The 25,705-nt window shown below is 36.1% G+C and overlaps 2 protein-coding genes across 3 annotated transcripts in view; one reads left to right on the top strand and one right to left on the bottom strand.

Annotated features, from left to right (window-relative positions):
• Positions 1–661: 661 nt before the first annotated feature.
• fth1a (ferritin, heavy polypeptide 1a) lies at positions 662–5,022 on the bottom strand. Of its 2 annotated transcripts, none has more exons than XM_081354501.1 (5): positions 4,677–5,022; positions 3,216–3,321; positions 2,881–3,027; positions 1,188–1,313; positions 662–1,097 (listed from the first exon to the last, which is right to left on the bottom strand). In XM_081354501.1, the coding sequence occupies exons 2-5, from the start codon at positions 3,315–3,317 to the stop codon at positions 939–941; spliced, it is 534 nt and encodes a 177-aa protein (XP_081210627.1). In that variant the 5' UTR covers positions 3,318–3,321; positions 4,677–5,022; the 3' UTR covers positions 662–938. The 2 variants fall into 2 exon arrangements, with proteins under 2 accessions (XP_081210627.1, XP_081210628.1); XM_081354502.1 differs by having other exon boundaries at positions 3,216–3,542; positions 3,617–4,934.
• An 11,449-nt stretch (positions 5,023–16,471) lies between these two features.
• sh3gl3a (SH3-domain GRB2-like 3a) overlaps positions 16,472–25,705 on the top strand; it is a 44,225-nt gene continuing 34,991 nt past the window's right edge. The window contains exon 1 of the mRNA XM_081358719.1: positions 16,472–16,701. Coding sequence (XP_081214845.1) covers positions 16,657–16,701 — 45 coding nt within the window. The 5' untranslated portion in view covers positions 16,472–16,656. The remainder of the gene's footprint in view (positions 16,702–25,705) is intronic.

The following is a 25,705-nucleotide window of genomic DNA, read 5'->3' as shown; positions in this document are numbered from 1 at the left end:
AGTTACGAAACAAGCTGCGCGAGAATGAAACCTGATCGCCGAACATGGAGGGGCGGGACGGCATATTTTCCATAGACAGTAAAAAAATGGACACAGCGACCCGATAGACTTCAACGGAGAAAAGTTCGTACCGCTTTCTCCTTTCCACAAGCGCTTGCTCGCTCTCCCGTGGCGTCTGTCGCCGCGTCGCTTCTATTATGAGTGCGCTTTCCGCGCGCCCACATTTGAAATATTTGCATGTGAACGACTCCTTATGACAACGTGTGTAAGTGAATGTCGTGATATTACTGATGATGTGAAGATTTTGCAGCGGCGCTGAAAATCCAGCGGTGGCGCTGCGCCGCTGCTTAATACATTGTAGGGGAAACACTGTAGCTAATATTATTAATCAAATAAATGTAGCCTTTTGAATAGTAATGTATACAGAGCCCAAAACCAGAAGAAATTAACTTTTTGGTACAAATTTAACTCAAATTGATTTTTTTAAGCTACTTTATACAACTCCTGCCCTCAGACTCAATACTCAATATAGATTCAAATATGCAATAAACTAATATAAGTTTAAATAAATTGCATTTATTTCCATAAAGAACCCCCTCAAACAAGCTCACAAAGGGCTCAAATCAAAGCCTGGAAACACTTAAAAGAGTCACAAGTCAAGTTCAGATCCCAGAGGTTTCTGTTTTATTGATATGGAGCATAATTTCATTGACGAATCACACAGCACATGCAGGTAGGAGACAGATATAGACAGCAATGGCTTATGAGACGTGCAACTTTAAACAGCAAAGCATTATGGAGCAAAACAAGCTTAGAGGTTTTTCTGCTTAAATAACTGGACACACAGGTTGACCAGTCAGTCAAACAACATAAAATAAAGTTTGATGGCATGTAGGGCATATAGCAAAACTAATTAGCAAAGGAATTGGACAGGGCATTTAGCTGCTCTCCTTGCCAAGTGTGAGCTTGTCGAACATGTACTCTGCCATGCCGTTTTGGGGGGCGCCCATGCGGCGCAGGTTGGTCACCCAGTCGCCCAGTTCTTTGATGGACTTCACCTGCTCGTCCAAGTAGTGTGTCTCAATGAAATCGCACATCTGCAAGAAACAAAAAGGGTGCGTTTGGATTAGGTTTAGTTTGTGATTGAAATGGTTAATATGCATTGGTTTCTGAGGTGTCACACTCACATGAGGGTCGTTGTGCTGAGAGGCCAGTTTATGCAGCTCCAGGAGGGAGTGATTGACGCTCTTCTCCAGCTGCAGGGCACATTCCAGCGCTTCCACGCCACTTCCCCACTCATCCTTTTCCGGCTTCTGTCATACATAAAGATTAAGTGGCATGAGCAAAATCTTATATTACAGTACATATAAATGTAGTAACCCAGCAATAGCATCACAATAAAATATATTTTTTGATGTTAATTCATGCATTTAAAAAAAGCAATGCATATTAATACATAACCCAGAGAAATACATGGTCTCATTTAAATTTTATTTTTTATTTTTATTGGAACTTGTTAGATGCAAATATATAATGCCTAAAACGTCCGTAAAAAGTAAAAAGTAAAAACGTAAAAAGTTTCAGGTCAAATTTGAGGGAAAGTTCTTACGTGACTATTTCTAATTGAGAAAATTTGGCTTTGACGGATGCATTGAGACTTTTTTCTCAGAGCATAGTCAGCATACCTAACATTTTACAGTTGTATCCTTATCTATACATGTTAGGAACTCACGCGAATAATTTCATTTCGCAACAGTCAGTAAGCGATGTGAATCTTCACAAACAAAACTGAAGTGCCTGCAAGCTCACAAAATGTTTAATTGCACATTGCCTATATTCGTTTTCATTGCTTTCAAATTAGGGATGCACTGATTTGAAAATTTTGGTCGATACCAATAACTGATAAATCTTTTATGTTTGAAAGCCGATAACCGATATATTAGCCGATTAATAAATATAATTTGAGAGCCTGATTACAAAAACAAAAAAGTCTCACCATTTAAGGCCATGTCCCAAGCACACAATTATAATGTTCTCATTATAATTTTATGTAGACTATAATACAGACTTGCGATGCACGTGTCGAATTTAACTGTATTTTTCTTTATGATGTGATTTAAATCATATTTAAAGCAATTAAAATCCATCATGGTGAACAGTGTGCATCTGAAGTGTCTAAGCTGAAGGAAATAATCCATTATTTATTGGCTTCAATATATCGGCCAAATATTCTTAACGGCCCGATGATGAAAATGAACAAATATAGGCCGATATGGTGGCCAATATACTGTGGATCCCTACCTTTAAATTGCACATTGCTTGGAGGAAACACTGGGCAGGATGTGAATTTTGTATAAAATGCATTTTAAAATCAGTCTTTTTTTATTACGGTCAATCTAAATTTAAGTAAGCTTTATTCATCTGATTAATCAAAGAAATAAATCAACAGATTATCAAAATAATTGTTTGTTGCAGCTTTACAAATATAGATTAAATAGACAAAATGCGGTTTAAACTTGTGATGACAAGTTTCCAACTTCCTAAAAGCATTTCACGTGAACTAACCATATTTGCATTACCAATGAAACTGATCAATCAGTCCTGCCCTCTTGCAACTCATGCAATTATCATAAAATGTTATTGCAAAATCTGTACCAATCACATAATATAACGTAACAGCGCCTGGTCCTAAAAGCATTTGTGGTTGCCCACTATGCCTTTTAATCTCTAAATGATGGCAAAGCGCATCTTAATAAACATGCCTACTGTCAGTTGAAGTTTAGTCAGTGTCGGTTAAAGATAAGAACCCCACCCCAACTCACTCCTCTATCTCTGTGTCCTGCCAAACTGTAATGCTATCACGTGAACACACAGACGTACCTTCACGTCCTGCAGAAAGATCCTCCCTCCCCTCTGGTTCTGAAACTTCATCAGTTTCTCGGCATGTTCGCGCTCTTCTTGGGACTGATGGCGGAAAAACTTTGCAAAGTTGTTCAGAGCCTGATCATCTCGGTCGAAGTAGTATGACTGCATGAGAGAAATGAAATCATCAGAAAAGACAATTAGCAATAAAGGAAATGAATCATTGACCAAACTTTCAAGCAAAGTTCACTCAAATACTGAACTCAATGCTCCTTCCCACCATCCCTTTCACCTAGAACACTATACTTTACTCCAAATGGGAATGGAATGTTATAATGGCCTTGGACTCTCACCATAGAAAGGTAGACGTAGGACGCATACAGCTCCATGTTGATCTGACGGTTGATGGCCGCCTCGCAGGCCTCCTCAAAGTTCTGTCGCACCTGAGAGCTCATGTTTCTGTAAGAGAGGACACAGATTAAATCTTTCGATTGTAGAAGATAAAATTGGCATCCCTGTTATTAACGAACACATTGTAGTCTCGCTATCAACTTCTGCATTACCAGGCATCGTTGCTCACCGCAAACCCACTAATAATAGGGTCTATTGTCTGTTCCAGACACGCAGCAGGTGTTTAAGTCACACAACTCTGTAAGATGCTGTACGAAATTTAATACGTTCTCAGGACAGGTGGTGTTAATCTTTAGCCCTCTTATTTGTTTGTTATGAGGAAAAGCACATGACTGCATGGCACAGATAATTCTACTCAAGGTTTGGCCTGTTGGTCCAGTCTCACCTACTCAAGAGATCTGGCCAATGTACATAGTCTAATCTATAATTAACTCACCTATAATTATGACACCATTGAAAACATCTTGAGAATGAACGCATCTGAAATTTGGCCTAGGGTAACTCCTCATACAACATATTCAACAAAATACTAGACAATCTCGAAGTCTGTTTACTAAATAAAGGATTAGGAAAAACCCTTTGTGACCTGGGAACATTAAACCAAACCTGTTGGAACGGCGTCAAACGATTTTCTGAGCGTTTTGGATGGAAATAACGCCAGTCCCCATCCACTTTCATTGTATCAAAAGAGCAGTGCCTAACTCCTCAATAATTACATTTTAGCCGTGAAAACAAGATTGTGACGCAACTATCGAAAACAGCTGTTAAGCACGCAAAAACGAACTGTGAAATTACAGCTTTTTATTTTTTATTTAGAAAAAAAGTTAGCAGACATTTAATCAATTCTTTCGCCAGAAGACGTGCAATATATTATCGTGTAAAATTATTTAACGTTGTACACATTGGGACACTGAAGTCCCCACCCGCTTTTATTGGAAAAGTAGCGTCACCATTTTTTAAAGAAATTGCTCGATGTTATTGAATATTTTTGTCGAATATAACAAAGATGGTCCAAATCCAATCTAACGTTATACACACGCGATACCAAACGCAAAATGGTAACGTTAACATTATAAAAATACATTAGGAGTCATAGACGGGGCGGCCATTTGAGAATACTGTGGCCTTTACAAACATTACATCAATTCAAATGAACGACAATTAGGCAGTTGAAGTCAATCCAGTTTTATGTCATTAAATTCTATTTTCCATGCATGAGTAAACCGATAAAAAACAAACAAAACAAAACAAAAAACAAAGATGGCGCCTTTGCATAACGCTCGCTAGTGATGGATGCAGCAATCTCTATGCATATCGAGTTAGGCTATTCGTGTATCAAAACAAAAATAAACAATTTGAATTGAATATATGAATAAATGTGTTGATTCTGATGGAAGACTTACCTTTTAGTAGGTTTTACTGCTTTTGAATGGTGTTATTCGAAAAGATGGTCAACGACGCCGGTTCGCGTAGATTTTCTTTTTAAAGCAAGCGTCTTAAAACCAAATTTTCGATTTTGACCGAAAACAAAATGAGTGGAATCAAAGAAGTTGGTTGATGGTAGAGCGAAAAGACAGAATTTCGGTTGCCGTTCAAGCACTGTTGAAGCAGGTAACCTTCAGTCTGTCCTCGTGGTTGTAACGATTATGAACTCAAGTGCAATGGCGCAGGAGTATTTGTATGACGTACAGCAGAGTCATTGCATGACGCAACACGTACGAGTCACAGGATCCACCCCGAAATAAAGCCAGACATGACAAATGTGAAAAACATTCGTAATATAACAACTAAAAAAATTAAACAAACATATATATATATATATATATATATATATATATATATATATTATAATATTCTCTATGTTGTAACTTGTAGATTATATATATATAATCTACAACATAGATAATATCATAATCTAAAATAAATAATTACAAAAACTCTATAAAAAAACAAACTCGAAAATTAAATTCCTTAGAGATTCAAGGCACTACAAATTTGCTTTTTAAGATATTATTATTCCTATAACTGGTTTACAGATTTAAAACAATTCATATATTTTTTATTTAACTTCTCATATTTTATTAAAACAGTAAAAACTTCTTCACAATACTTTTTATGTAAAGTTCTCGTGCCCCCCCCCCCCCAACTTTAAGTTCAAATCAAAAAGTTAAATTCTGATATCCAATATTATAAACATGCAGCAACAAGAGGAGTCCAAAAGTTTCTATACAATAATTAGAGTTTTCCTTTTCGCTAGTGCCTATATTTGAGAAGCATTAATGACATGCTTTGGAAGTGCTGGGTATTAAAATGACCAAAAATTGCAGTCTTTTTAAACATACAGGGGAAGGAAAAACGTCTAGACGCTTCAGTATTGTACGTGTTAGTGGTAGATAATAAGAGGTTTGGATTCAATAGCTTGATGCTACACAGGATGTCAGGAGTATCTGAGTATCTCGCTGACTCAACAACAGTCATGTTCATCGGATTATAGGGCTTTTTTGCGCAATAGAGAAAAAAAAAACTCTGATTTCATGCCTGAAGAATAACTATCACACTGATTTCAATATGAACTCTTGGAAATAAAGGTCGCAAAAGGTTTTTTTCCCCAGTGATGCCATGAAGAACAAGAACCTTTTAGTGATCAATTCTTAACAACCTTTTTTTTTTTTTTTTGAGTGAAGAACATTGTACATATTTCAGCATCATTACAGTCTTCATTGTCACACAATCCTTCAGAAATCATTCCAATAGCTGATTTGTTTAAGAAATGTTTATTATTATTATTATTATTATCAATGTGGAAAGCAGTTGTGCTGCTTTATATTTTTGTGGAAACCATTCAGAAGTTCAGAAGAAGAGCATTTATTATTAAAGAGAAATCTTTTGTAACATTATAAGTATCTTTATCGGGCATTGGCACTTTTATGTGCCATTAAATATGTGCCATAACTTTTATTGTGCCAAAACAATGCTGCACTGTAAAAACGACAACTCAAAATTGTTCACCTTACTAAGATTTTTGCATTCACTGACAATAAAATTGCTAGTTGGAACTTGAACTATGTGTTTTAAGCCACTTGAACTCACTTTCAGACGTTTCTGATGAAAAGTTCATCTTATTTAATAAATTGAGTTGATTTTATTTTGAAGTTGTAGTTGACACCCAGTTAGAGTGTGGTCAACTTATCTGCGCATGCTCATTTGAAATTCGTCATGGCAACCGGCTGCTACGGGGTTTCCAAGGATTTTCCCAGGAGCTCACTTCGAAAATTTGAAAGTTTGCGTCCGCCATCTTGTCACAATGCCAGCGGTAACTTTCCCTGACGTCTTTGTTGAAGAGAGAGATTCATTCTAACGGGTAAGCTAATCATATGAATATGTATATGCATTTGATATTTGTATTACATTTCATTGCGGGAAACAAAATCGATAAATCATAACCAGGCGAGGCGTTTATGGCAATACAAAATCCCCCATTAGCTAATCGGTTAGAAGCTAGCTTATTTTGAACAGTTAAGCTCAATATAATTATTGTCCACATATTAATTGAAAGATTTGTGTTGCCGGTATGTTTGTTATTCTCGATGAATGATGGCATTGTTTTATGCACGTCTGCTTTGCTCATTGACAAATGCTCGCGACCATGCGCTGCAACCAAGGTAACGTTAGAACTAACGTGCTAAAACTGTGATGCAAAACTTCGGTTTGATACGGTAGTTAACTAGATAGATATAGCTTCTAGCATGCGACCTTTGTGTAGGGCTGGGTACCGAGTTCGATACTTTTGAGGGACCGACCGAATTGCCTCGATATATCGAGTATCGAAAAATGACATGTTCATTCCAGATTTCGATACCTACATGCAAACTCTACAGTACACACACGAGACGCGCGGAACTCTCCGCGCACATACTCATATGAGAGGCGCGCGCGCACGCACAAATATGATGAAGACCTTGACAGTGCACAGAGTAAACATAAGAGCAGAAAGTTGCTCCGTCTTCGACTGGTAAATGAAGAGATACCTTGTTGATCACTCTGACAGTGTTTATATTGCAATAAATAATAACCTACTGAATGTACACTGCCTTTCAAAAATGTGTTGGTTGGTCAGATTTTTTTTTTCAGTAAGGATGCATTAAAGTTATCAAAGGTGGCATTAAAACATGTGTAATGTTACAAAATATTTCGTTTTTAAATAAATGCTATTCTTTTGATTTTTTTATTCATCAAAGAATCATTAAAAAATGTATAATAGTTTCCTAAATATTAAGCAGCAAACTGTTTTCATATTTCTGAAGGGTCATGTGACACTGAAAATTCAGCTTTGACATCACAAGAATAAATTACATTTTGAAATATATTCAAATAAGATTTTAAATTTTAATACTATTTCACAATATTACAAGTTTTACTGTATTTTTTATAAAAAAAAAAATCAGCTTTGGTGAACATGAGCTCTTTATAAAACATTATTTGTTCCTTTGTGCTTTTTTGTTCCTTTGTGCACTGGCTAAGGAGCATGAGTCAAACTGAAAAAATAAAACCAAAGTTTTTCTGAGGTAATGTGTTATGTAATCTTGTTAAAATGGATTTCATAAAATTGGTATCGTAAAAAGTATCGTTAGGAACCGGTATCGAAACTGAGGTATCGAAATTGGCACCAGATCGAAAGATTTTGAACGATACCCAGCCCTACCTTTGTGTGTTTTAGCCCTGAAGCTCAACAGCATTAACGTGAACGGTTGCGAAGTATGTCACTGTGTTAATTTTCTCCTCTTATTTTTGTGCTAGGTTTTCTATGAAGTGTCGCTTCTGCAGCTTTGCCAGCGCCAGTCAAGAGCGTCTGCTTAGGCACCATCGGCTCAGGCACGGAAGAGGAGCCTACTGGCCGTGTGTTTACAGTGACTGTGTATGTTCTTTTAAAACACCTGGCGCTTTAAAGTCACATTTGACCAATCGCACTGTAGGACAGCCAAAATACAAGATAAATTCACAACGTGTCCGGAGCTTTTACTCACCCTCATGTTGTTCCAACCCCGTAAGACCTTCGTTCATCTTCGGAACACAATTTAAGATATTTTTGATTAAATCTGAGAGCTGATCACTCCACCATAAACTTCTATAGACGTTATAACTTGCTGGCCCAGAAAATGTATTAAAGACTTCGTTAATATAGTCCAAGTGACTACAGTGGCTCAATCTTAAGTTTATAATATAAAGCGACGAGAATACTTTTTGTGCGCAAAAAACAACAACAAAAATAACGACTTTATTCCACTATTAATTTCCTTCTCTCTGGGCCTCGAGTCTTTTCACGTAGTGTGATAGCGCAGCGTGTCTGTGTTGTACGTCACACGTAGGCTCACTATTGGCCGACGCTGGTCATGTGTGAGATGCGTGTGATGTACAACACAGACGTGCTGTGCTATCACACTACGTGAAAAGACTCGAGGCCCAGAGAGAAGGAAATGAATAGTGGAATAAAGTCGTTTTCGCACAAAAAGTATTCTCGTCGCTTTATATACTTAAGATTGAGCCACTTTAGTCACTTGGACTATATTAACGATGTCTTTAATACATTTTCTGGGCCAGCAAGTTATAACGTCTATAGAAGACTATGGAGGAGTGATCCAGCTCTCAGATTTAATTATCTTAATTTGTGTTCCGAAGATGAACGAAGGTCTTACGGGGTTGGAACAACGTGAGGGTGAGTAATTACTGACAGAACTTTCATTTTTGGGTGAACTAACCCTTTAAACTAAAAACGAATCTTTTACAGTGCTATGCATAAGTTTAGACACCCATACTAAAGTTGACTAAAAAGAGGAATAAAAAAAAAAAATCATTTTTCGGAAATTGAACTTAATGCCTTAATTAAAAAAATTAGGAAAATCCAACCTTTAAGGACACCAATTTTCTTTGTGAATGAATAATGTATCGTAAATAAATAAATGTTCTTCCTTAAAATACAGGGTGCATAAGTCTGGACACCCCTATGTTAAATTCCCATAGAGGCAGGCAGATTTTTATTTTTAAAGGCCAGTTACTTCATGGATCCAGGATACTATGCATCCTGATAAAGTTCCCTTGGCCTCTGGAATTAAAATAGCCCCACATCATCACATAGCCTTCACCATACCTAGAGATTGGCATGGGGTACTTTCCATAAGATCATCTCTCAATGCAAATCAAACTAGCTATTAGGCTAACTGAAATAAAACCATACCAATCTCTAGGTATGGTGAAGGCTATGTGATGATGTGGGGCTATTTTACTTCCAAAGGCCAAGGGAACTTTATCAGGATGCATAGTATCCTGGATCCATGAAGTAACTGGCCTTTAAAAATAAAAATCTGCCTGCCTCTATGGGAATTTAACATAGGGGTGTCCAGACTTATGCACCCTGTATTTTAAGGAAGAACATTTATTTATTTACGATACATTATTCATTCACAAAGAAAATTGGTGTCCTTAAAGGTTGGATTTTTCCAAAAAATTTTAATTAAAGGAGAACTCCGGTCAATTTTAACATTGAGCTCATTTTTTGTACATTTGGAGTGCTGTCAATACAGAGAACAACGACAAAAATCGGTGTTGCCTACACCGAGTTATTCGCAAATACCTGTGTTTACATCCTGTTTTCGGGTGAAGTCCAAAGTAATCGATTGCCGAGTTCACGCGCGTGATCATAGGTAACTAAACCTATGCGCGTGAACTCGGCAATCGACTACTTTGGACTTAACCCGAAAACAGGATGTAAACACAGGTATTTGCGCTGGCTTAAATAACATCATTTTTATACATATCTTTCACATCCACTGTAGTCAGATTCACTCGTGTTCACTCTGAAGGAATCACTCACTCACTTTCTGTGCACTTGTAATGACACATCAAGGATGTTAAGAGGCTAAAAGCAGGTTTAGTACTTGCCCCATTGAAGTCAACAGGGTGCAATTTTTAAAAATAGAATAACTCGGTGTAGGCAACACCGATTTTTGTCGTTGTTCTCTGTATTGACAGCACTCCAAATGTACAAAAAAATGAGCTCAATGTTAAAATTGACCGGAGTTCTCCTTTAAGGCATTAAGTTCAATTTCCAAAAGATGATTTTTTATTCCTCTTTTTAGTCAACTTTAGCATGGGTGTCTAAACTTATGCATAGCACTGTATGTGTAGCTGTCATATTACTGTCAAGAGACTACGGTATTGATTGTTCAGTAGAAGCAACCTGTGTTTCACCATTACTGTTATAGCCTGCATGTTTGCATTTTTGGCTAATTTCAAAGTTCAGATAATTTGGCTTTTTCAGGTGGGGATTTACACATTTCTGAATTAATACTTAGGCAGGCACTATACAACTGTTTATCGGTCATCTTTGGCAATATTGCATTATTTGTAAGGTCTCAACAAGAGTCGGAAAGTAAAAAAAAAAAAACTGCCCATATTACGGTTCTGAAACCTGATGTATTTGCTTTGGGTATAAGATTACTTGTTTACATTGCCCATATTATGGTACCGAAACCTGATGTATTTGCTTTGTGCATAAGATTACTTGTTTACATTGTGGAATTGTAAAGCTGTTTGTGCCAAAGTCGTTCAAATAAACATGCATAAATGAACTGGTTTACTGTCAGTGGATGATTTAAAGGGAGGGAGGGAGGGGGTAATTTTAACTCAAAATAGTAAGTTATTACAGGGGATGGTAATCTGAACTCAAAATAGTAAGCTTTTACAGACTTGAAAGTTCCAGTAACTTGAATTAAAAAAACTTAGTTGTCAGAACTTGAAAAACTTAGCTGACGCAACTTAATAATTGTAGTTCTTCAAAACGTAAAAAATTAAGTTGATATCTTCAACTCAAAAATTCCGTGCAGTCGGTTGCCTTGAAAATTTGAGTTGAACTAACTTTTTCTTTTTTACAGTGTGTAAGATGATAACAGTATAGTGGATCATATGATCATATCACATGATCTCTGCATGGCCACTGGAAACGTGATATTATAAAGTGCTGACTATCCAAACTATCACTTATTCATTCCTTACATTGGTCAATCCAGTTTCGCAATACTATGTAGAATATGACATATGGTGGATACCAAGGTTTTCCAGAACTTGTTAATGTTGTGGAACATTCTGTTGTGTAACAGTAATGTCTGAGTCAGAGATGCAAGTGGCAATTGAACTACAGTTAAGGGAACTATTAGCCTAAATTATTATTATTATTATTATTATTATTAAAAAAGAAATCAAAGAAACAAAAAACTGTACTTTTTACCCTCCTGCATATTTGTAGCATCTTCATATATTCCCTTGTGTAGTAAAGAAATTTAGCTTGAGCAAAGTTCCTTTTACCAATCTTTCACAATCCAAGAATTGATTTCGGAAGCTCTGCATTATGACAAAAGAAAAAAGTACAGAGTGTGAAGTGAAGTCACAGTTTGTATTGTCTTGTCGTGATAAAGTAGGATAAAATGCTAAAGAGTCGACAAAGCATTTTAGGTCGGTCATTAGTAAAACATAACAGGACAGGTTTTCTAATTCACACCAAATTGTTTGTTTGAAGTAAAAGTGGATAATTTTAAGGTGTGATCGCTGAACAAACATAATTGATGCAACGGTAACATCATCTCATTATATATAATTGAGATAATATATTTTTCTCACTATTCATGGCACCGCCTTCCATAAAGGGCTGGGAAATTAGAAGTATTTACAAAAGGATTACATTTAATGAAACCAATGGTTTCACTAAGGAATAATGAATCCTTTTAAAGCTATAATTATTTAATAAATATACAAATATCTCATTGTGCATGAGATACATTTTTGCAAAGATTTAGAAATAAGCAGAGCAAATAGAGAGTCATTATACTCTGTTTATATACTCTGCATTATATACTGTTTATTTTGATTTGTTAATAAAAACTATTCATTTTAGATTTGTTTCATTGTGCGATTAACACAGCATGTTACGGAATCGACTAACCCACAAACAGCAAAACTATGAACTATTAGGCCTAAGACATTGATTGCATTTGCAAATACTATTTATTTAAAATTGATTTCAAATCAACTACAAGTAGTAGTGTAGATAAACTCAATTAAGTCATTCGCAGTTATTCATGGACTGGTTTTAAAGGTTTCTACGTTTTCACTGGGGATTTTTCTGTTCCTGATTGACAAACAAAAAAGCTACACAAAAGCAGCAGCGTGAGACAATAGTGGCTGGACTTTCATCTCTGGGCCACTAAACTTTCTATGAGGGGCAATATTTTGTGGATCTTGGAGAAAACAGCAATGTTATTCCTAGGTTTAGTCATCCTGTACTCCTGAACATGCAGCCCTGGGAAATCCTGGGACAGCACAACTCTATTCTAGCCGCTCCTTTGGTGCCTAAATCCTAATCTAGGTTGTATAATTGCATGGCAAAAGCAACCTACTTTTTAGTTTTCACTAAATGCCACTTAACTTTATACTTTCTTCAAAAAGGTAAAAAAACAAAACAACATACGGGTCCTTTCACAATGCAGATCATTTTCATCCAACAAAGTGAACTTTTTTTAATGACTGACTAATATGTTTTTCAATGCCCTATAGATACCAATACCGAAATCTGAAGAGCAGGGCAACCACTAATGGCCAATATAAAGTACAAATAAATTGTTGGTAAAATGAAGGATCATGTTGTGTTACATATTAATGAATTAGCATTAAAATGAAACACACAATATTTTACAGCTGATGAATATGGGAATAAGAGAAAATTGTTACTGTAGTACTATATGTACGACATCTAGTGGTGAACTTATGAAGCTGCAGGCTAGAAGTATAAGGCTAGAAAAAGTCACATTCTCAAAAATAACTTTCACTTTGAACAGACAGACAGATAGATGGATGGATGGATAGATAGATAGGCCTACTTTATTTAATAGATAGGCCTACTTTATAAAAATATACTTTATAATATATATACATATACATATGCACACATTATGTATATGTATGATTTGATCACTTCTTGTTATATTTTATTACCATTTTCTAAACTATATGTATATGAAGAGTTCAGATGCAAAAACCTCTAAATGCCATCTGAAATTTCCTCCTAGAATGATCATTTTTATGAAGCTCGTATATTTAAGTTCAATAATTTCACTTAAATGGCAATTAAAATTACCTATTAATTGCCATTTAAGTGAAATTATTAAACTTAAATATACGAGCTTGATAAAAATTATCATTCTAGAAGAAAATTTCAGATGGCATTTAGAGGTTTTTGCATCTGAACTCTTCATATACATATAGTTTAGAAAATGGTAATAAAATATGACAAGAAGTGATCAAATCAGTTGATATTTCACTGGTTTTGGCCATCCTTCTGTCAGATTGTCTCACAAATGAATTAGGTTGAATAGCTGTCAGCTGTTTAATTAAAGTACAAAGAAAAAACTTTTTAATGAAAGTAGTAAAGTACAAAGAAAAAAAAATTAAAGAAAAAACACTTAAGCAAAACATGGTCGGGTCAAAGTGCCTGAATAATTTTTGGTCCCAAATTTTCATAAATTTTACTGGTAGTCCACTGTATGAAGAATTTTTGGGTATAATATGTAACAGTTTACTTTATTTTACTATCCTTACTTACATAAATTAACTATAGTGTCCTGCACCCACTAGTAAAAAAATATATAAAAAATTATATCTGGTGTCTGAATTTTTTTTTATTTGACTGTATACGCTCTTACGCTGTAAAAAAATTGCTGTAAAATTTACAGCAACTTACTGGCAATTTTGGTTGCCAGTACGCCTGTAAATTTACAAGAGTACTGTAAAGCATAATTATATGTTTTTTAATAATTGTAAAATTTACCATAATTATAAAATTTCACAGCACACCTGTAAAAGCAGCAAAACGAGCAGCTGTGAATTTACAGTTCTTTACTGTAATCTTTACAGTATGTTAATGTTATTAATAATGAACTGAATTAAAACCTGAGATAACTCATTTCATTTGAGGAAATTGATTGGTCAATTGCCATTAAATATTTATACTGTGAGCTTATTTCATTTGATTCCACTAAAAAGACTATAAACTAGTCTTAACTAAAAACACCAGTTTAACTAAATCCTGCTAGTTAAAAACAGCACACATGAATGAGTTGAAGAACTTAACAAAAAGATCATGCATCAGCAACTACACAGTCACTGCCATTAAATAAAGCAACACACAGCACATCATCAGTGTTTCTCTGCTCATCCTGGACTGAAGCACAGGCTCTACTCTTCAGCTCAATGGTGTCATTGGTGGCCCACAAAACTCAACAGAAACCCTTTAAATCCCAACAGAACATTAAACACTAACAGATCTCCACTATATCATTATGTGCAAAAACACATCAAATCAAATTACTTTTTTTGTTTAGTAAATTTGACTGTGATATTTTACAGTAAACAACTGACTTCCTGCCACAGCCTTAGAGGAAATCAACTGAAGATAAAAGAAGACTTTAAATCTCTCAAGATCTCAGCAGAGGAGGATTAAACAACTCCACAAACAGCTTTAATGTCTTCTTTTATCTTCAGTTGATTTCATATAGGGCTGTGGCTGGAAGTCAGACCAAGGCTGCATTTATTTGATAAAAAAAATACAGTAAAAACACTAATATTGTGAAATATCATTACACATTTTAAGGTAAACTCACTGATCTATATAGAATGTCATTATATAGATCAGTGGGTACACTATGCAACTATTTTTGTTCAAAATGTATCCCAAACCGTGTCTAATACAGTAGGCCAGAGAAGTAGCTCCGGTTACAATGTTCTTCCGCAAGGCGCATGCAGTTTTGTTTATTAACATCTAGCGCCAAAAGTTAATAGGCTATGCATAACTGTTTTCTATTTGAATATATTTTAAAATTTATATTATTTCTGTGACGTCAAAGCTTAATTTTCAGCATCATTAGGCTACTCCACTCTAATATGCTGATTTGCTGCTCAAGAAACATTAGTATTATCAATGATGAAAACAGTCGTCATCCATGCACCACTCAGCACATTCACATCAAGCATCTAAATTTACCTCAACATTCAAATGATACAACAATGCAACAGACGTTTCCAATGTTAAAACAGTGAAACACTTTGCAACATTAAAATAACAATACCAAGGTCAATTTCAGCAATCAAAATAGAGAGGATGTATTTTAAAACTTGCCTGAACTAATTCAGAAATTCAACAGAAACGAAGATTCAAAGGTCTGTGTTCAAAAGTCTAATTCAGAATTGAACATCTTGGTAACACTTTACAATAAGGTTCATTAGTTAACATTAGTAAATGTATTAACTAACAACTAGCAATGAGCAATACATTTGTTACAGGATTTATTCATCTTTGTTAATGTTAGTTTATAAAAATACAGCTGTTCATTGTTCATGTTAGTTCACAGTGCATTAAATAATGTTAACAAATACAACTTCTGATTTTAATAACGTATTAGTAAATGTTTCAGTTAATATTTAGATTAATAAATGATGTAGAAGTATTGTTCATTCTTAGTTCATGTTAACTAAGGCAGTTAACTAATTAGGCTAACCTTGTTGTAAAGTGTTACCAATATCTTTTCATTAGGCTATATCACAAGTCACGACTGATTTTCACTCATCCCACTTTAGTTATAGACTTCACACAGCACAGCACAGCACAGCACAGTGTGTTCTCTCGGTAGGGTTCATGAAGTGCCACCAGGGGGCAGCGGATCGCTGTTAATGCTCTGCGGGTACCGGTACTCTAATTCAATAAATCAGTGGCTCCCAACGGTGGCCCTGGAGTAATAACCCCACTGCACTTTTTTATGTCTCTCTTATCTTAGGCTGATGAGTTGAATAAGATGTGTTTGATTGCGGAGGGAGACATCTAAATTGTCACTACTCAGTTTCACACACACTCTCTGTGCTCCTTACCCAATTGCAGATATTGACATAATAGTATGGATTTTGTATCAGTGCCTACAAAGAATGGTTTGTAGAGTCGTCGCATATTTCCTGAATGGATGTTCGAGCGGCTTAAGGTTTATCTTATTTCTGTCAAACCCTGATATCGTGTTTTTGTTTCTTAAAAGGGGTTCTCCGAGATGCTGCCGTGACGTATACGCCTCTCCGCCAATCACAATCCTCGAAACAAACATAACCGACTAGCACTTGTTAGTGAGGAAAAAAAAACCCACCGCGAAATGCAGGTCCATCTTCCAGCGGCGGTGAAATAAACCGAAAGCGTTTGAAATATATTCATATTTGTGATTTTGTGAAGGATTGGATCACCATCTTTCGCCCCGTGAAGATTTTATTGTCATCTATCTTCGTGTTTCATTTTATTTGAGGATGTCGGTGGCGGGGTTTAAGAAGCAGCTGCACAAAGCGAGTCAGGTAAGGAGACGCCCGAGTTATTACACTGTTTATGTTATAGTCTAATACCCAAGTTATGAGGGTTTTGACAGATGACCGTGGAGAAAGCACTCATGTATTGTCATCTGAAGTGGTCTGGTTGGGGTTTGTGCTTTAAGAGGCCCCTCAGAGCGGCAGAAACGTCTCTTGACTTCATATCTGAATATTTCTGCCAACTTTGTCACATTTGTATCAACGCTTTTGTTGATATATCTCCGCTCATTGTGATGTAACTCTACGGCTTTTAGTGTGCATATTCTCTCGCAGCTTGCTGTTGTGAGGCCTGCTTAAATGAAACTGGTAATTGTGTTCATTAATTAGTGTTGAATGTATTGTTATGACTATCATAATCATCATAATCTATAGGGGATGCCCAAGAACTGAAGTGTGGTGATGTTATCACGACTCATGTTGCGTGATGATGATGTCATTTTTTATCATGATGTCACGTGTGACCAGGCGGTCAATGGCAAACCGTTTGGACATGTATTCCTTAAAACTTGCTAGTTTGCTTTTGTTAAACACTACAAATAAAAAAATCCTATTAGCCTACTTATTCCAATAATTACTAGTATCTATTTAATAGTCACCAAGACTTATTCAGTACATACTAGTACTAATACTGTCCTCCAAGCTACTATCCTATTGTTAATACCCACTAGCTATTGTTACTAGGAAATGTATACAATAGGCTAATTATATAGTGTTTGTTGGTATCACCTGTTCCATTCTGTGGTGAGATGTATTCCAGTTGTTGTTTTTGTTACCTTTTCAAGTAGTTATACCAGTATCAGTTCCATTAATACTTGTGGACTTGTCACGAGTATGTTTCTCAGTTTGTCACTAGTAACATTTTTCATTTTATTATTGTTATTTCAATTTTGAATTTTTTGAACGTTAGTAGTTTAACTACTAGTACTAGTTGTCACTAGTCACAGTTGGATCAACAATCTGTAAAAAAAATACAGGTGAAAATGAATAAAACATTAGATAAACAAACAGATTTAGTGAAGTGCCACTACACAAACTTCATATTTCTAAGAGTCAGAATGATATGCATACCAGCTAAGCGTACACAAAACACTTAGTGAGTTCAATTTTATTGTGCTTGAAAACTGTGGCCCAAAGTGTAGAAGGATGCCAATATTAATATATTGATTAATCATTTTTATTAGAAACAATAGTTAACATTGGCATGAAATTAAAATTTAAGCCCCACCCCTGCAGGCCCGTGTTCATCTGCCTCCACTTTTGAGTGCAACGCCCACATCTCACAATCCAATCAACAACAAGTCTCCGCCCCCTACAATTTTTCTTTTTTCGATAATCCGCTACTTTCGGGCTTACGGCACGATATGGTGGAAAAGATCTGTAACTACTTCTGTTTCATCACAATTTTAATAATTAGGCTACATTACGCAAATGCTGTTTACTGTGTAAGTGGTTCTTTATGACATAAAGGAAAAACAAACACACAATATGGCATCACTTAATGTTATAGAGTTAATGTGTAAAGCCCAGCTGTTTTGCCTCTCAAAAAGACATCCCATTTTAACAGCTGGATAAACCCCCAACAGTAGGCACATTCAGACTGTACAGTTTCACTTCTGTGTGAGACTTTGAGAGTAGCCTTCTATGTTTAGCCATTCTGAGTTTAGTATCCTCTTTTTTTTAAATAAAGACATTCAGTGTAGCATGTGTTTGTTTGGGAGAACTGTCAAATCCCTCTTTACTTGATTAATGTTTTGCCATAACTCAGGTAGTAGGTGGTTCTGCATCATTAGGCTTCAGTGTTACTTCAACTGTCAAATTAGTGGTCTGATGCTTTACTGTAATTCCTGTAATTTACAACTGCAGTCATCTGAAACCATAAGCTTTAATTCATAACACTTCACAATCTGCAATCAGTTTACATCGCGTGCATAATATAGCCTGACTTGATCTAAAATCTGTAGTGTGTCATCCAAAAATTGAGATCAGGGAGTCAGATTTATGTTACATTATGATATTTTTTTTGTTCGGAAGAATTTTCGTCAGTCACAAACTCATGCCAGACAGAGTGTTGCTATGCAGTTTCTAAGGTGCTTTGAGTGGTTTTAAAGTGTTGCTATGTAGGCTAATTGATATGGTGTCAACCTGAAAACTTAATATCAAGCACATCCATGTAATCAAAAATACCTGAAACTAGAGGTGGACGATTAGTTTTTAATGTATGTTATTTAAATTAAGAACAATGAGGCAACTTACAAACAATACAGTGCTTTACGTTTTTCAGGTAGGCCTACATTAGATCTATTTAACTGTAGCATTCAAGAAAGAAATAATACAAAAACTGAATAATCAAATGTAAAACTAAAACACTGCATATTCTTCACATGAATTAAATATACATTGATTCATAATAAAGCTACAAAAGTTATTCAGTCAAGAGCAGTGAGTGATTTTCTCTTTCTCTTGTTGTTTGACAGACAGCAGCAGGTTTACTGTATTAGGCTGCTGTCACTTTAAGACCTAATGCACAGATCCTATTGACATTCATCTGATTTCTTTCCCAACTGTTTACGTTCACTTAAGACAAAACCAACATGAATACTCACCAAGACAGGAATTTTGACATAACTGTGTGTGTATTTGACTGTTCGACTGTAATAAGCTGCGAAAGAGAACTGAATTCGGGATCATGCACTGTCTGAGAGGCGGCTTTCTGTGCACACGCGTGTACCGCAATGAGTTGGTTTCCATCAGTTTAATACTTAGAACTAGTGGCCGATATAACTTCTTGATTCTGTAATCCTATTACAGCATTTTTCACAAATAAATAAATTGTTACAAAAAATAATGAATAAAAAAGGAAGTAAAAACTGTAACCAGGGCACTCGATAATCTGTTAAGTTTGTGCCCACTGGGAATCATATTAATAAAATCATATCAAATAAAGACAAGGTAACACTAATTATACAGCACAGTGAAAATTACATGAATATGACAGTGGGAAACTACTTTGTTGGTTCTTTATAGTAGTAGATTTATATTTTTTGTGCTACTATGAATCAGAGATTTATTGTTTGTACGTTTTGATATTCTCAGTAGCCTAGGCCTGTTTCATATCAGGATATTGTTTAATCTTTTTGAGCTGTCTAGTCAATGTTGATATATTTTGATGCTCCTTGTTGGCCATTGTGCTTTGTTATGATAAGCCATATCGCACAAGCTAGATAATAATCATTCCAGTCATAAACTAAACAAAACAGAATTTTTTTTTGTGTGACATGCATAGGCTCACCAACGCTAATCTCCAAATGTGGCTGTTGTTTCTCATTGTATTGTTTTGGAGCCCCACGCTGTGCCCACCAGCAGGTTTGCAGCAGGTTTTTAAAAATATTATGACACTTGTCTTTTGGCATCTTTAAATGGATATTTTCCATTGTGTGCTGTAGAAAGCTGTTTGTATATGGAGTGTAGCTCAGTTTTTAATGTAATTTTAATGGGATGATTGCTGCTTGTGTACAAGGCCATTGTAATAAAGCCCTGTGTTTTAGTCTTTGATGACCAGCGCACTGGAACAGATTTTTGAATATGGATGAAAGCAACACATTTTAACCACCTACAGGTTTTGTGATGGTAGAAATGCAAGAGAATCCAAACGCATGAAGGGAAATTTAGATATTCAGCTGAGATGTTGCTCAGTACCAATCTGTTAGTTTGGAGATGTAGGCTAGCACTTTAATTATGAATAAGTGGTGTTGAAGAAAATCACATTTTAATAATATTTTGGTTATCCAAGTTCTGTTCCCTGCATGCATAGCTGATAGACAGCATCGAAACTGCCTTGGTTGGCAGTTCAGTCTATTTCTTCTAATACAAAGTTCACTAGTTGTCATTAGTTGACACTGTTTAAACAGATTTATAGCTGATAATAACTGGGCAGGCTAGAGCTTGTTTATAATTTTGTTTTCTTTTCCCAAAGGCTCTATCCTCTCCATATTCATCAAATCACTGAATTAAATGCATCTTGTGTCAATGACTCTTTTCAAGAGATTGTTTCACAGGAAAGCTGAACTCAACCTTAAAGAGTGAATGAGTTTTAGGAGGGATTTTTCCCAGTTAAGCAATACACCAGGATCAGAGTAACTTAGTAACCAGTTGTCAACATGAATCAGGGATAGGCATGTGTGATTTCATGAGCTTTATGTAAACCTGGCGAAAAGGCTCACTGCTGTTGAATCTATAAGTTAGGTGCAAAGGTTTTACTTGAAAGGTTTTACTTAAAATGTAGGCTATTCATCCACATTCAGGAAACCCTTCACATGTACACATGCAGATATTAGAGGAGATGGAAAAAAGAAGGAAAGATCACAAAGAATCAAAGTTCAAATTGTTCCCATATCCCCCCCGAGACCTAGGAATAGAAGTCTGGCCTCTGTAGAGGACATTTTATTTTAGCGAATTTCTCTGGCAACATTAGCCTGGTCCTACCAGACTCTCGTACATTTCAGTTGTACAGAGTCTGGCCACTCTCCACTCTGTTGAAGTTTAAAACTATTGGATTGGCCCAGAGCCCCTCTGAATCTGCCATAACCAATCGCTAACGTTTGGTCGTGACGTAACCCTACAACTCAAACTAGCGCACGACCTCAACGTCATCGTTCTCAGCCACTCCCTCTGTTCGCTGATTGGACCGCTAAAAATTACATAGTACGTGGGAGGGCGGAGCCAGGCTATGGCAACATAGTCTACATGCCAGTTTTAAGTCTGGATGTCTTTAAAAATGACTGAATGACCAAATGTACAGAACTTATATATAGAAAATATGATGATATTTGTAATTATCATTTCAATCTGACTAATTGTCAGAAATCAGCATCTCAGGAAAGTGTTATGGGGTTTGAAATCAGAATATGGCTTTCTGTTATGAAACAGGGCATCGATTTCATACATGACCTCTGTAGAGGACACCAGGACTTACATCATGGCATATCAGGCATTTTGGAGACACAACAAGTGAATAGGGAAAGAAATTCTACATCAGTATACATCTGCATCAAAAACACATTAATATGCAAATGACAGATGCATTGCATAGCATGGGAATGGCATTTATGGCCATGTTTAGGTTTACACGCATATTGCATAAAGTTAAATGGTATATCAAATCCTTCTGTTATATCTTTCATAACATAGTTGAGTATCATCTTTATAGTTTGGATAAAAAAAGCATGAAACCACTTTTACATTTACTCAGAGAACCATGTTTTGCTTTCATATTTCTTGGTTGGCTCCTTAATGCATGTCATGATACTTTCTAAGTAATTGTATGAAAACAGTTCATTCCACTGATGTCCAAGGTTCATTTCACAACTTGAAATATAAATATCAGGGTCAGGAGAACCTGAAACTAGCCGATTATACCTGTAGGCCGTCCTTACAGTCGACTAGAGTCATTCAGGCAACTCACTGACTAGTTGGTTTTGTAGTTTCACACATGAATGGAAATGAAAATCTAATGGCTGCCTCTTTATGCTTTTACATGCATTTAACAGATGCTTTTATCCAGAGCAATTTCAAAGAATTTTGTTTCTTCATTTTGCATTGAAAACTGTCCGAGGAGATTGCAGCCTCGTATACAATTTCTGGAGGTCATGCAGCAGTTATTTTTCTTCTCCATCCCTAGTATAAATGCAAACACAAATACAGTTTTTCAATATCAGCCAAGATGTCCTTTGCCGTTTATTACAGAGTCTTTAATTTGATAGAGTCTTTTTTTTGTGTGGCAGCAGAAAACCAAACTGCAAATTACAGAAAGCAGTGTTGAAGCATAATGTTTTCTTCAGCACAAATTAGGATCATAATAAACCAACTGTGAAATCCAGGACGCACGCTATGCAGGAAACACACAGTCCTCAGTTCCTCTCCACAGAAATGAGACCAACTGGTAGATGTTTACACAAGTCTTCAGCTCTGTTACTGCCACATTCATTATTGATTATGTCCTATCGATCCGAGCACCCACTCCTGTAGAGGAACATCATTCTTACGAGGCTGATCTATGTTTATTACTCACATTAGCTCACGGTCTGTTGGCACAGAAATAGTTTTACTGAAAATGGTTGAGACCAGACGTTACCAGAGTTACTGAATGGAATGTAAACCACTTATATGGCCCGCACAGTCTGTTTTGGATTGAAGAGTTGTTTTCTGCTCTGTCTTCTGTGCCTTATTCTGTGTACACACCAAAAGATAATCAATCGGGCTGATTTTGGGCCGGTTTCCCCCCTTCCGACAATCCTAGCTATGTCCCGATTATCTTGTCTTATACTCACCCTCATGTTGTTTCAAACCTGTATGAATTTCTTTAGATATTTAGAAGAATATCAGTAACCAGACAGTTTCTGGTCCCATTGACTTCCATAGTATATATTTTTTCCTACTATGGAAGTCAATGGGACCAGAAACTGTCTGGTTACTGACATTCTTCTAAATATCTTCCTTTCTGTTCAGCAGAAGAAAGAAATTCATAAAGGATTGAAACAACATGAGGGTGAGTATATGATGACAGAATTTTCATTTTAAAGTGAACTATCCCTTTAAGAGTGTCCGAACCTGCTCGGAAGAACGTCGGAGCTGCCCCGATCACGAATCAGAAATCAGGATCAGAAATCCTGATGCATGGGGGGAACCCCGAGGACGCTCTGGAGATTATCACGCGTAACGAAACAATATGAGATGATGGAAGACGGAAGCATAACAAACGCAGTCATGGCGTGGACATGGCACATGAAATTGATGTGGACAGCAGAGATGGAGGGATAAAAAAAAAAAAACCTTTTCTTTTTTTCCACTGAATTTTCTGTGAAAATCATTCCAAACACTATCATCGCAATTTCTTCCTGCATTTTCTGCCATGCTTATTCTGAAGTCTCGCAAGATTTTGCGAGATTTCCTGTGTTCACAGTCAAGACTCTGGTTGAAAATCTGTTTGTGTGTGGTGTGCTGTCTTTGTCACATCATGGCACACCACACACTATAGGAGCAAAACTGTTAAATCTAGGATTTTTTTTCCTCATGTTTGTGGTATATCACATTTTGAAAATCTTATAAGATGTAGAAAATCTTTTGGTGTGCACACAGCATTAGTCATGAGCATAAGACACTTTGAGAACCCTATGAACTTTGTAACTGAATCGCTATTTGCATATTGTGATTAGTGCTACTAAACCTTAATATGTTGGTAGTAGTATTTGAAAAGTTGCATGAATGGTGTACAATGTTTGATGGATTTTCTAAGCATTCATACATGGTTTTTCAAATGTTATTTTCCACAAAGTGTAGAAAAATTATGAAAAATTAATTTTGTTTCACCCTCATGTTGTTCATGTTATTATGAACATGGCTATTGGAAGTCATAGACTACTTTTATTATATTTTTTATGCGTTTTTACATATTTTGTAAAGCTCGAAAGTGTCAGTCAAGATCTGTAATATTTCTTCAATTTTTTTGTCATTTAATTTATTTAGCTACATGCTGAGGCTTAGGCCTAGGCCCTGTTTTCACCTGGTATTAAGATACGTTTTGGTTGATCTTATCACAAGTAGACGTTTAGTGTTTTAATCTGTCTCTTTTGTTCACTTTCAACCACTTCTGTCCTGATTTCTTTGAGGGGAGGGTCAATGGGCAGGTAAATGTATGGGGTTTTTTTGTTGTTTTTTTGATCTTTCGATCTAATAGACTAAAAAAGCTCATGCAATTTACATATGAACGTGACTGGAGATGGCGGTAAAACATATGGAAAGCAGCATCTTAAGCATTCGCAGTAAAGCATTATTTGATAAACATACACATTAAGATGGTTCTTTTTGTTGTTGTCTCGAACATCCTGACATGTAAAAAAAAAAAAAAAAGAGTGTTTCTCATCAAGAACCCTGCTGTAACCGAAGTTATTTCACTTTCTCTATGGCAGTTATGAACTTTCCTCCCCGAGGGGAAGAGGCCCTCGCGTTTCACTCTGCCAGGCTGTTAAAGTAACTTTTAAAGTTAAAAGGTTTATCCTTTCCTGAGGATCTTCATTTGATGGATAGGGTTATTTCAAGTTTTTGGCTCTCTGAACTCTTCCTTGGTGAAGGTTTGCCAGATATATAAAAAAAAAAGAAAAGCCCCTTAAAAGAAAAGCCCCTTAAAAGTGCAACATAATAAACAGACATGGCAAAACTGTACCAAGGGATCAAATAGTACAATCGTTTTTAAATCAGTAAACTCCTTTTTAAATCAATATTTTGTGTCAAATTATTGATTTATTTGGTAGGTAGCCATGTAATAAGCGGGATAATGTAGAGCGAGGCGGTTGTTATGGCGAATACAACCCCGACAGGCTGACCAGGACCCCGACGCGAAGTGGAAGGGATATTTCACAGCTGTAAAGATGAATGTGTATTTAAATTGGGTCATTTATGTTGTAGAAATGTGAAATTATTTTAGTAGTTGGTGCCTTCTAGACTGAGAAAAGCCAGAAAATGTATTTTTGGCTCATGTGGATGAAAGACAACAACTCCCAAAATGCACTTGCTTCACTGCTCTATGAGGCCACTCCCAAGCCACGCCTACCGGTTACAGAGGGCAGTATCGGAAGAAATGATACAACTAGGCTACTAGTTGACTCGAAACTGAAAAGACGCCGTTTTATTGTGAGATCTAACCCCCTATGGGTGGGTTAAAAACATGCAGAACTAGCTCCTACTACTGGCTGCAGTCTCTCGCCTCTGGCCAAAATACCCTCCGATGACGCAAAATGACGACTTTTGCATTGTCTGAGTTTTTTTTTTTCAGATACACAATACAGAAATCTCTCGTCTCGGGGGGACATGAGGGAGGGAAGCACGGCCATTCAGAAATACTACCAGTGATACAAAGCTTAATGCTAATCGGTGAAGCATCCCTTTAAATACTGAAAAAAACAAAGTTGTGATAATTGGTGAGAGCTCAAATAAAAAT

Source organism: Scardinius erythrophthalmus, assembly GCF_964197995.2.
Source record: "Scardinius erythrophthalmus genome assembly, chromosome: 2".
NCBI classification, from domain to species: Eukaryota; Metazoa; Chordata; class Actinopteri; order Cypriniformes; family Leuciscidae; genus Scardinius; species Scardinius erythrophthalmus.
This window is presented reverse-complemented; position numbering and strand designations above follow the sequence as displayed.